Below are 13,023 nucleotides of genomic sequence, written 5' to 3'. Positions count from 1 at the left end.
GACCTGCCCTAACTTTAGTCAGCAATCGTATTGCTGTCTAAAGTATGGCCGTCGTTCCCGCATCGAAATTTAAAATTTAACGTCGTTTGCGTAACACGTCCGGGAATACGGAAGTACGCTACGCACGTCGCCGTTCGAAAAAATTACGTCACGGCGGGCAAAGTACGGTGGGAGTTAGGAAACGGAGCATGCGCAGTAGGTCCGGCACGGGAGCGCGCCTAATTTAGATGGCACACGCCCATTTGAATTGGCCCGCCTTGCGCCGGAGGCCGCCGGCGTAGTTTTCATCGCAAGTGCTTTGTGAATCAGGCACTTGCGATGAAAAATTGCGGCGGTGTAACGTATCTACGATACGTTACGCCGCCGCAATTCTACGTGAATCTGGCCCTTAGTTCCTTGGATGCGTAGCAGGGGTGTGTTCATTGTCTACATACTTTATACTTAAAGGCAATACTCTTTATCTTCCCGTTTTCCTTTAAAGAACAACAAATACACAGCATGAACAAAAAAAAAAAAATCAATTTATTATATATATATATATATATTTATATATTCTCTAGTAAATCATAGGACCTTTTTTAAATTTAAACATATTTCATAATTTCAGAGCTTAAAAATGATAATTTAAAATATTAAATACTGTCTATTTACATTATGGTTCCTTTTCCTATCTCTAACATGACATGGACTGAAGGAAAAGAGGAAGATGCAGCAAAGGTTACATATTAATATAATGTGCCTGCAGATAATGCAAGAGAAGTATTTGTGTTTCATTATGTTTTTTGAATGCTAACTTTATAAAGTAGGATGCACTACACCAGCAATTGTTGCTGATAAGTAAAGTGATTCATTCAATTTTATATCTATAGGCTGGATAATATGTATAAGATCCTAACAGAGAGGTAATGTGATCTACATTGGTCTATACACATGTAAAGTAAAGTTCACGTATGGCTTTATTAAGGTAGTCTATGAAATGACTGTCTTACTTTATTTGTTCAAAAGCGTTTTAAGAGAACGAGTTAGTGTGCTTACAACGGCAGCCATAGTACTAGAATGTCGAGCCATGAGTTTAACATTGGGGTCATTAAACATTTTTACCGATGTGGTTTCAGCGGCCTTCAGCAAACAGATGTAGTTCAGCACCACTTCATCTATTTTTGCTACAATTTCTTGTTGCTGTGTTTCAGAGTTCACAGCTTTCACTAGTCTCATGCAAGCTTCTGTTAGACAACAAAGGATATGAAAACTTGAGGTCATGGCCGACAGCATTTCCTCTGGGCTTTTGTCTGTGGCGGCCATTTTCTTGCAGGCACTTCCAAGCTGTCTTGACTCTGAGGACAAACTTTGTTTGTACTGAGACAGCTCCTGGTCATGAGTATCCAAGATTGCATCTTCCCCCTTTCCAGAGTGGTTTGATCGTATTAGGCAGAGTAAATCGTTAGCATCTCTTTGAGCAGCATGAAATCCATCAGGTATTGCATAAACTGTTTCTTTTAGTGCATTTATTCTGGCAATCTTCTCATCGAAGTCCATGTTCTGGACATTAAATTCAGATTGTCCAGCAACCTGATCATTATCGATGCATTTTGTGGCCATTACTATAGTGGCTCTGGGAGATTCTAGCTCTTTACCACCGCTTGATGTGGGCAAATCTCCTTTTTGCCCTTCCGCTGGTGATTGTGGTACATACACACATGATAATTCTTTGCTCTCATTATTATTCCCATTGTCTATCTCTTCACATTCATCCTCTTCTTCGTCACCATTGTTTTGCTTGTTTTGGAAGCAGTAACTAAAGGGCCCTCGACATTTCCAATTGCTTGCATCTAATTTCAACAGAGGGAGTGACCTTGATTGTTTTTGTACCTTTTGCATAGAACCACCAGTAGTAGACCTTTTGCCATCTTTGCTCTCACTGATAGAATTGACAGAACTATGGGAACAACTTTTGGACAGCTTTTTCCCCATTGGGAGCTCAAACCGCTTTTCAGATCTGGAGGGTTCCTTCTCTACTCCATCCAAGCACAAGTTTATTGAGGAAATGTTCTTGTCGCTTGTATCCATGCCTGAGGATCTTGTAATTACGCTGCTGCTCCGTCGCAGTACCTTTCTGTTATGTGGCATTTTCAGACTTCCTCCTATGATATCATATTGGTGTGGGCTGATTTCTGCTGCACATGCCTGGTTCCATTGGTGAAAATGGAGAGGGTCTGGTTTCTGAGTTGGCACATTTGACTCTGAGCAAATGCTGGATGAAGCAGTAGGGTCACCTTTAGGGTGTTTAACTGTAGCTGCAGGCATGCCATCTCCTCGTCTTCCTTTTGCAGGCTCTGTCCAAGCTACACTAGGGGTAGTAGAAAAACAGAGATATTTGTTAAGCATTTCTGAAACTCTAGTGAAAAAAAAAGACGTTTTATGCTATTTATTTTCATTTCTACTTCCATTTTATTTACATAAGATAATTATAAGAAATCAACTGTGAATTAACAAATACATATTTACCTAAAGAATATTTGCCACAGGGAATACTCCCTAACTGGCTGGTCTTTTCTAGTCTAAGAGCCGGTTCACACAGGGGCGACCTGGGATCCGACTTGAAGTCTCCCCAAGTCGTCCCAAGTCGCGCGGTTGAGAAAATCAATGGAAGTGAATGGAGCCGTCTTAATGCACACTACTGAAGTCGCTCCGACTTCAGAAAAGGTTCCTGTACTACTTCAATCCGACTTGTAGGCAACTTGTACCCATAGATTTCAATGGAAGTTGCCTCAGAAGTCGGATCACTGTCTTAACTGAAGCAACAATACAGGAAGATAACATACATTTCTCAGGCAAATCCCTCCCTCCCCCTCCCTCCCACAGAGCTGATTGTTGTTTGATTGGCCACTGGAAAGCCCCATGTCCTGGAGGCGACTTGAAGTTGCCTTGTACTGTCCAGCAGGCAACTTGAAGTTGCCTTGTAAGTTGCCTGATGATTCCTACTCAAGTCGTGTCCAAGTTGCCTCCCAAAGTCGTGCTGGAAGTTGTGTTGCCCCTGTGTGAACCGACTCTTAGGAAAGTGGATCATAAACCTGGTAGGTTTCCCCAGAAAAGGTGGCTACCTTAGTATTTTCCTCCCACAGTTAATGCTATCCCCCTATCATTTGTTAAGTAGGTAGAAGGATAACAGGATATCATCTGATATGTAGAATTTCACCACAGCTTTTTTTTTTTTACAAAGGGACTCATAAAAGAAAAAAAAAAAACAGGACAGGATATCATCTGATGTGTAGAATTTCACCACAGATTTTTTTTTTCTTTACAAAGGGACCACATAAAAAACAAAAACAAATACAAAAAAACAATAAGCAGGAGGGCAATGATCCGATCCACAGAGTATGTGATGCCATTTATATTTTACACATTGAATGTTTTGCTTTAAAATGCAAATTACAAATTGTCAAGTATCTTGCTAACATGAAAACATTTCCCCCAAATAAATTGAGCTATGTGAAAACAAACCAATCGCAATATGAGTCAGTATGTTCTATATATTATCCCTGGAACACCATCCTAGAATATCAGAAACACATCACAGGGATAAATATGACAATGTGAAATGTTGGGCACAATTGATGAACAGGTATAATCTTTAAGCTGCAATTCCTGTGAAAAGGAAGAGACTTTTTGGTATTTGCAGAGTGAAAAAAACTTGAGGGCGAGAGTGGGGCAGCCTCCGAGGAGGGTGGCGGGCACCGCCAGCAGGCGGGGTTGAATGGGAGCCGTTCTCCTTCCAGCGATTGGCCAGCAACCTGGGGAAGAGGGAGGAGAGGAAGAGGAGAGACCTGGCTGGATCACACAGAGCGGCAATCTGAATTGCCTGGTGGCCACAGTCAAACAAAGTCCCACCTCCTGGACCGGCTCCTATGATAGACTGCACACTGGTACAAAACCGGGAAATTGAAGTAGTGTGACGTCTATCATAGGAGTTGGTCCAGGAGGGGAGACTCCGTTTGACTGCGGCCGCCGGGCAATTAAAAACCATGCTGTGTCAAAGCGGGAGATTCCTGCTTTTCTCTCTCTCTGATCCCCATGCACTGGTGAGGCTACATTGATGGGCACTGATCAGGCTGCATTGATAGGCGCTGGTGAGACTGCATTGATGGGCACTGGAGAGTTTGCATTGATGGGCACTGGAGAGTTTGCATTGATGGGCACTGGAGAGTTTGCATTGATGGGCACTGATGGGAACTGATAAAGTGAGATAATTTATGAGGGCGTGTTTAGGGGCGGGGCATGACAGGGGTTGGGTGAAGCAGCTGGTGGCGAGTAATGCTTAAGGCCTGGCTAGTAGCTCAGGACTTAAAATTTTAAGGCCTGTTCTAAAGCATTAGATCTTGTAAAGTGTATTTTACTTCAACAATATCAGAGCTCAGTGATATAATTAAATAACTCAAGACCTGCACAAATGTCTCAAACTGACTGATTGTCATTTGTAGTGGTAGCTACAAAGCCTCTTCCTCTCTGCTGGTATCTGCCTGTAATACAGTTGACCGCCTACTCCACCTCAAAATTCCACTCCCTTGATCTCCACCACTCTGCATTTTCCCGGTTCTCCGACTACCTATCTAAGCACTTTCTCAGTGACACCTACAACTCTATTTCCTCTTCTCCTTCTCCTCTTTCTTTAAAAGCCCACCAAAACTCTGCCCCTCTCTGACCCCTTTTATCTTCTATGTATACCTTCTCCCTTGGTAGGTTGATAAACTTCTATGACTTCCAATACCAACTGTATGCTAATGACACCCAAATCTATCTTTCTGTTCTTCATGTCACCTTTTTCACTCTCCTTGCTCATCACTAATTTACTGAATGGCATGTCAGTATGGATGTCACACCTCTTTCTATAAGTAAATCTTTGTAAACTATGCTTATAATATTTCTTTCCCCACCAAGCTCTATCGGGAAGCCTGTGTTTTTCTCCTTGAAGTTCAGGTTTGATTTTTCCATGCTTGGTGCATTGTATCATGGAGCTCAGCAGCTTATCCTTGGACAGCCAGAGGTGGTAGGTAGGATCAGGGATGTCCCTGTTCCCTCCTCCCACAGGTGGCCGCACTGGCTTATCCAGCAGACGAAAATGGGGAGCAGAGATAGGAGCCTTGAAAATCTCCAGCCTGTGGTAAGTGTCTGCTCACTGACTGCCCTGCCACTGTGTACTGCTTACTGACTGTCCTGCCACTACATACTGCTCACTGATTGCCTGCCACTACATATTGCTCAATGACTACCATATCACCATGTACTGCTCAAAGACCACCTTGCCACCATATACTGCTCACTGTGCATGATGATATAACATCTATACTGAACATTAATATGTGCCCTGTCTGTGTATGCTTCATGCATGTGGCGAATGGCATTCTTAGGGGTTGATAAAGTGAACTGGGTTCCCTATTGTGCCTTGATTCTATAGATTGAATCTGCGCCAAATGCTTACTTTGAGGATCTTTCCAAATACTGACTGTACACATATAGCCCGCCCTAAAACTAATGCATGTTATATTACTTTGTACCTGCCTAAAGTATGTCACTACAAAAAAATGTCTCTGCGGTATTGGGAGTGTAGCTATATACCATTGAACTCTGATTTTATTGAAGCCAAAATAATACATTTTTATCTCAGTGTTCAATTGTTGCGGAGAACTCTTTCTCTATTATTTTTTTCCAGTTTGTCATAGCATATGGCAAACCTATATGGCACATGGACATATTTACTTTTTTTCCACAGGAATTGCAGCTCAAAGGTGATATTTATTAATCATATGAAATGTTTTTTTTGCATAACATATCCATACTTAACTGTTTGATCTACTATTGTGGATGTAGCCTAGTTTAATACTTATGTACGCCCTGTGCTCATGTGGTGCTTTGGACCAGCTTTGGGGAATGTTTATGTGTCTCCTTGTTTGAGCTTTTGTTATTCCCTGCGTGGTTTGCAGCGCTCTGGCGCCAACTATGTCCTTGCCTCAGCTGGAGACACTAATTGGCAGCTTTGCAAGCCATGAGACAGTCTCTGCCCCATAGTCTATATAGACTCTTGGCTGTATCAGGGTATGTAGGAACTGTCTATGCACAGAGCACAGCTACTATGGGATTTCTGGCTGGCCATACCATATTACATCTCCCATAGAATATTTTCCATCTGACGTCTGGTCACACCTTGGAGGGTTAAGAACTCTGGGTAAGTGTCTAACATCAGCAATACAGGCATACCCCACTTTTAAGTACACAATGGGACGTATTTACTATCACTGGAAAGTGCAAAATCAGGCTTACTTCTGCATAGAAACCAATGAGCTTCTAGGGTTTATTACAAGGCTTAATTGAACAAGCTGGGGTTAGAAAGCTCATTGGTTTCTATGCAGAAGTGAGCCTGATTTTGCACTTTTCAGCGATAGTAAGTAAGTCCCATTGTGTACTTAAAAGTAGGGTATGTCTGTATTTACACTATATCCCCTATGGGGTAATAATACTGTCCTTTCTGTTAGGGCTTTTTTAGGATGGTGGGTGTTCCCTTTAGTGTTGCCAGTAACCACAGGCAGCATAATTGACCTCAATAGATATTTATTACCAAACTGGGGAGTAGGGGTGTAGTTTTCATTTATAAGGGACCCAACATTAAGGCATCCTATGACCCCACCAGTATATTTACATGGTTACATATGTATGGCATGTGTTATACTTACATGGGTTATTCATATAATATATCATTTCAGATATGCACATAAAACAAGTATATGGGATCTTGGGGCCTGATCCTCAAAAGGGATACCCTGGCGTATCTACTGATACGCCGTCGTATCCCTGTTTCTATCTATGGAACTGATCCACAGAATCAGTTTCACATAGATAGGGAGAAGATCCGACATGTGTAAGGGACTTACACTGTCGGATCTTAGGATGCAGTACCGCAGCCGCTGCTGGGGGCATTTCTCGTCGAAATGCTGCTTCGGGTATGCAAATTAGCACTTACGGAGATCCACAAAGCTTTTACGCTTCGTTTTTTCTCCGTAAGTATTAGTTTGCCGTCGCAATATTAGGGCTGCTTTTACAAGGCCTAAACTGTTAAGGCCTTGTAAAAGTATACCCTTCTATCCCGCGTCGCTGTCTTTTTTTTTCAATTTTTTTTTTTCCAGCCGCAAATCGTATTTTTTTTTACGCCCGTCGCGATTCTCAAAACCCGGCACAACGTAAAACCGCGCAAAGCACGTCGGGAAAATGACGTCGTGAGCATGCGCAGTACGTCCGGCGTGGGAGCGCGCCTAATTTAAATGGGACTCGCCCCATTAAATTAGGAACGCCTTGCGCCGGCTGGATTTAAGTTACACAGCCGAAAATTTCTAGGTAAGTGCTTTGTGCATCGGGCACTTAGGTAGAAATTTTCCGGCGGTGTAACTTAAATCCGAATATTTAAGTTACACCCGCTGGCTGTGGATTAGGCCCTTGGTCTCCCTGATGGTTGTATGTGGACTACTCCACTCGACCAGGAGGTGGCAGTGGCTTACTGTATGAAGACCATACATCATTTTTGATTACATCTATATGTTTTTGTATTATTCTTGAGGTATGGCAATAGATTACTGAGCCATTATACTGAGTAACAAAATATGATTGTAATCTGATATATATATTGTTCATTTTAGTGTATGACTGTGTGATATTTTCCTGAAGAAGCGGGCTATGTTCCCATGAAACGCAACCTGTGTTGAAGTTCCAGCGAGTTCTCATCCCCTACTGCAACCACTGAGAAGAAACAATTTTGTGTTTTCTTGATGTCATGCTCTTGGTACATGTGTACATTCTCATGTTTAAAATTTTGTATAAATAAATATTTTGATATTTTTTTTACCCCTTTGGTACCGTTATAGTCCTTCTAGTATAGTATTTTCCTTCCACTTCACAATTATGTGCCACTTTGTGTTGGTCTATCACATAACATCCCAATAAAATACATTTACGTTTTTGGTTGTAACGTGACAAAATATGGAAAATTTCAAGGGGTATGTATATTTTTTCAAGGCACTGTAATTATTGCTATAACATGTGCTGCTGTTATTCCAGGATGGGGTTTCAAGGATAACCTTTAGTAAATTTTCTGAGTTATATTGCCACTGTTTTATTTCTGCATAGCTCAATTTTCACACTAGCAGAATACATGACAATGTGGTGAATTTTAGTTATAGAAAGGGAAGGATTTGATCTCTTTTGATATATTTATGCATATGGTAATACATTCAGTATGTTACCATAGCTCCCCACTGTCCCTAATTTGGAGGGACTGTCCCTGATTTGGAACAATGTCCCTCTTTCCTTCTCATTTGTCCCTCATTTTGGTCTCATCTATATAGATGTATAGAAAATGCACGTTTTATCTTTCAAAAAGTGTTTCCCAGTGCTGAACTTTTCATCCAAATTCTAAATTGTTGCATTTGTAAATTTAAAAAGCCAATATAAAGGAATAGTAGTGGTAAAAAAAAAGCACTTGTGGATTTAATCAACCTTTTTTCCCAGTAAAATCTCCTTTTAGCAGGTGTGGCAAGGGGCGTGTCATATGCCTACATACGTCAAAATGTTGGGAGGTATGTGTTACTTTTGTGTAGTGTGATGACACCTGATCTGATAATAGATCCTCTGCATATTTGAAGTATTTCTCCCAGCACTCTGTAGACTTTCTTTTATTTATTTTGTGCTCCATATTTAGAGTGACACAGCTCTAGAAACAATCATAATTGTATTGAAGCAACTCCGCAATCAATCTCCAGCCAATTATACATTAAGAGCATTGAAGCAAGTATGAAAGATATTAATAGAAATCCAATCAACATAACTGGCAGTACACTTGCAAAGCTACAGGCTACATGTGCTGGGTACTTCTTATTCTTTCTTATTATTATCAACTGAAATTACAAATCTGCTCCTAGCAAATAAAAGTTACCAGAAAATGTTGTGTGTGGTGTGCACATTTCTTTGGTAAAGGAAACCTGTTGTGTGTGAAGCATGGGACCATGAAAATTCACTGAGGCAGTCAGTAAAACATTTTTTCCAGCAGAGGTCTGGATATCATGTCGGTACCCGTGGCGTGTTTTCACGTGTGCCAAACCGCATGCTGCAGCACCATGCAGCTTGGTGCAGTGTGATTTTGGAAAAAAAGGTCAAGGACTTTTTACTCTGTGTTTCTTGTGGGTAGGCAGCACATTAAAATGGGCTGACCTACCCACGACGTGTGCGCCTAATGCTCATGCACAGATCTGAACCCATTCTTACATCAGCATCCTCAGTCCCCTTTTTCACATTACATTCCCCTCCCCCTTCACATAAAGATCCCCTCTTGATGAGTGTCCTCAGCTCCCCTTTACATCACCCCCTCCACCCCTTTCACAGTAGTGTTCTTACACTTCCTTGACATCAATCCCCCTAACAGAACTGTCCTCTACCCCTATTTACATTATCCCCACACATTACAGTCCTCAGTCCCCCCCCCCCCACTTCATAGTCCTCAGCCCCCTTCCCATTACTGTCCTCATTCCCCCCCACATTACATTTCTCAGCCCCCCCCCCACATCCTATCCTCATCCCCCCCAACATTATTGTCCTCAGCCCCTCACATCACAGTCCTCAGCCTCCCCACATTAATTTCCTCAGCCCCCATATTAAAGTCCTCAGCTCCCCCCCCCAATTTAATGTGCTCAGCCCCCCCACATTACAGTCATCAGGTTCCCCCACTTTACCGCTTTAATGTCCTCACCCCCCCCCCCCCCCACAAATGTCCTCAGCTACTTTAATATCCTCATTCCCCCCACATTACAGTCCTCAGTCCCTCCAATTAATGTCCTCAGCCCCCCCACATTACAGACCTCAGCCCCCCCCACTTTAATGTCCTCAGCTCCCCCCACATTCCAGTCCTCAGCTCCCTCCATGTTTAGGGCATGTGTCCTGGTATGGTTCAGGCACTTGCTCACCCCCCTCTTTTTTGACCTGCCAGGCTGCATGCTCAGGTAAGAGTCTAGTATGGATTGTGGGGGGGACCCCATGCGGTTCCCCCTTACCAGACTCAAAGGTACCTGGTAAAGTCAGATCCCGTTCATTGAAGTCGCATGGAAGTCGGACATGAAGTTGCAGGACAAAGTCGGATCAAAAGTCGTATGACTTTTGCGTCACTTTAATGTCTTGTGCCCCCCCACATTACAGTCCTCAGGTGCCCCCACTTTAATGTCCTCAGCCCCCACTTTAATGTCCACTGCTTTCCCACATTACAGTCCTAATTTCACCACTTTAATGTCCTCAGCTTCCATCGCTTTAATGTCCTCGGCCCCCCCACATTCCAGTCCCCAGCCCCCTCTTTAATGTCTTCAGCTGTCCCACATTCCAGTCCTCAGCTCCTCCAACTTTAATGTCCTCAGCCCCCCCATACTACAGTCCTTAGGTCCCCCCACTGTCATGTGGGGGGTGCCAAGGGCAATAGCCCTTAGCACCCCCCACATGACAGTCCTCAGCCCCCCCACTTTAATTTCCTCAGTCCCCCCACATCACAATCCTCAGCTCCCCACTTTAATGTCCTCAGCCCCCTCTCCCCACATCACAGTCAGCCCCCCATTACAGTCCTCAGATCCCCCCACTTTATTGTCTTCAGCCCCCCCACATCACAGTCCTCAACCCCTCCACTTTATTGTCCTCAGCCCCCTCTCCCCACATCACACTCAGCCCCCACTTTAATGTCCTCAGCTTCCCCCACACACACACATCATGGTCCTCAGCCCCCGCCACTTTGATGTCCTCAGCCCACCACATCACAGTCCTCAGCTTCCCCGCTTCAATGTCTTTAGACCTACTTTTTACAGTCCTTAGGCTCCTCTAACTTTAATGTCATGAGCCCTCCCATATCACTGTCTTCAACACACACATTCCTCGGCTTCTTTTCAGCCTTTCACACTAGTGTCCTCACCCCCTTAGCTTCACTCCTTACTGCCTTACCTTACACAGACCGGAGGTCGCAGGGAGGCACAGCATGTCTGGATGGATGGTGGGAGTTGCAAGATAGTGATTGGTTGCTAGGACCATCCTTCATTCTTCATCTTAGCAGCCAATCACCTGGCAGCTTCTGTCCTCCATCCAGAACTGTCCCACCTCCTGCTGTCGGCTCTGTGAGGATTACAGAGCGACGTCAATAGGTAGAAATTGCCTGTGACATAGTCGACATTTGGACAGCGGTCCACCATTTAGTGATGTCCACTATAGGATAATGTATATGGAGGTTTTCTATTTGTGTGTGTTTTTCTTTTCTTTGTTGGTTAAACTGGATGTCTTTTTTCAACCAGATTAACCATGTAAACATGTAACCATTGCTGGCCTCCTACTTTGAAATTGCTAGAAGCCTGCCAGTTATGTTGACTCCTGTTTTAACATTTTGGGTCACTGACCAGGAACAAACATGTTGATAAGCACTTCTGACTTTACTGACCTACATACTATCTTGGATCAATGATTCTAAAATTACTGAAGCCAGTGGGCATTGGGTCAGCAAAACAGCCAAGTAATTAGCTTTTTCAAAAGAAGGTCAACAGCGGTGGCCACAATCACATTTTTCTCGTACTTGAAAAAACCGTTCTAGGAACGTTAATTTGTGGAGATCCACTTTTATTTTTAAATGCGCAAACTATACTGTACACATTTCTCAAGTAAACATGAATTCATATAGTATATACAGTATACTGTTTCTGCTAAGACCATGCATCTAATGTCTCAGTTGACAAGCCTGTCATCACTATGTCACTTACTTTCTCCTATAGAAAACTTTCAATACTAGGCCCAAATTTCAGTAAAATTAAAAGCTCACAAACTTTTGGACTTTTATTATTTGTAGTTGGTTCATTTCCATTCTCATGTGATCTATGCTTTTTTTAATAGGCTTTATGGGGTTGATTTACTAAAACTAAAGCCCCTTACCTCAGAGTTCCCCTTTACCTCAGCATACTCGCTTAAACAAAAAATTTGTAGTGCGCTGCTAAAGCGTTTGGGTTTGGCTTAAAGAAAGAGTGGTAACTCTAGTTATGAAAGAAGTATGAGGCCTGCCATTGCTGTCCCCTTTCTAAAAATGATAAATGCCTGGCTATGTCTGACTTTAGAAAGTTTCAGTTCCAGAACTGTAAATGACTTTTAAAAAAATGTCAGAACGGCTTATCTCTAGACTTGGTTTCAGCGACTCAAATATCTTTGACGTCAAAGCATCAGAATGACAGTCAGGGAACTAACATTCTCAAAGGAGACATTATTATGGCAAAATACATATTAATCTCTCATGAAAGTTTCTCAAAAGCTGACCTTCAAAGCATGATAATTTGAAAAAGATAGACCAAGAGGGAAGGTTTTAGTGTAGAGTTTTTCAGGTTTTTTTTTCAGCATGGCTAGCACAAGATATACAGTAAATGGTCCAAGTCACATTATCACAATATCCAGTGTGGAAGTGCCTGGTTTTGACAATAATAGCTAAATGCAGTAGAGTAATTAATACTGTAAGGTACCACCTCCTGACCAATATAAGTTATATGAGCAAATAACCATGTAAGGTACCTCCACATCCATGGTAAAATGCTTGCAATGGCACTGATGATTACTAGCCACAGAATGCGTGTGCTTATGCGCAGGGGCGGACTGACAACTCATGGGGCCCCCAGGCAATAGAAGATTATGGGGCCCCTGGGCTTACAGCTGGCCACCATGCCAGGAGGCAGTGCAGAGGCAGGGTAGCTATAATCTCGGGATGTTCACATCAAAAGCATGTCGGTTTCGGACATATCAGGGACACATGTAAAAAAAACATAGATTTTCACATACTGTCCCTGGTTTTACTGAGCCTGGCATCCCTGATGGGGCCCCATAGTGGCATGGGGCCCTCGGGCAGTGCCCGAGTGACTCAATGGTCAGTCTGCCCCTGCTTATGCGTTCATATTCATGTTTATGCATGTTCGTGAGTAAAAAACGCTCATA

At 42.9% G+C, this 13,023-nt stretch overlaps 1 protein-coding gene across 2 annotated transcripts in view; it reads right to left on the bottom strand.

Annotated features, from left to right (window-relative positions):
• Nucleotides 1–557: 557 nt before the first annotated feature.
• Nucleotides 558–13,023, bottom strand: part of FRMPD4 (FERM and PDZ domain containing 4) — a 456,264-nt gene continuing 443,798 nt past the window's right edge. The window contains exon 18 of one of the 2 annotated variants that reach the window (XM_040336512.1): nt 558–2,342. In XM_040336512.1, coding sequence (XP_040192446.1) covers nt 991–2,342 — 1,352 coding nt within the window. In that variant the 3' untranslated portion in view covers nt 558–990. Of the gene's footprint in view, nt 2,348–13,023 lie in introns of both variants that reach the window. The other variant, XM_040336513.1, reaches the window with a different exon arrangement.

The sequence above is a fragment of the Rana temporaria genome, chromosome 2 (assembly GCF_905171775.1).
Source record: "Rana temporaria chromosome 2, aRanTem1.1, whole genome shotgun sequence".
Taxonomy (NCBI): domain Eukaryota; kingdom Metazoa; phylum Chordata; class Amphibia; order Anura; family Ranidae; genus Rana; species Rana temporaria.
The sequence above is the reverse complement of the archived record's forward strand: the minus strand, read 5'-3'. Positions and strand labels throughout refer to the sequence as shown.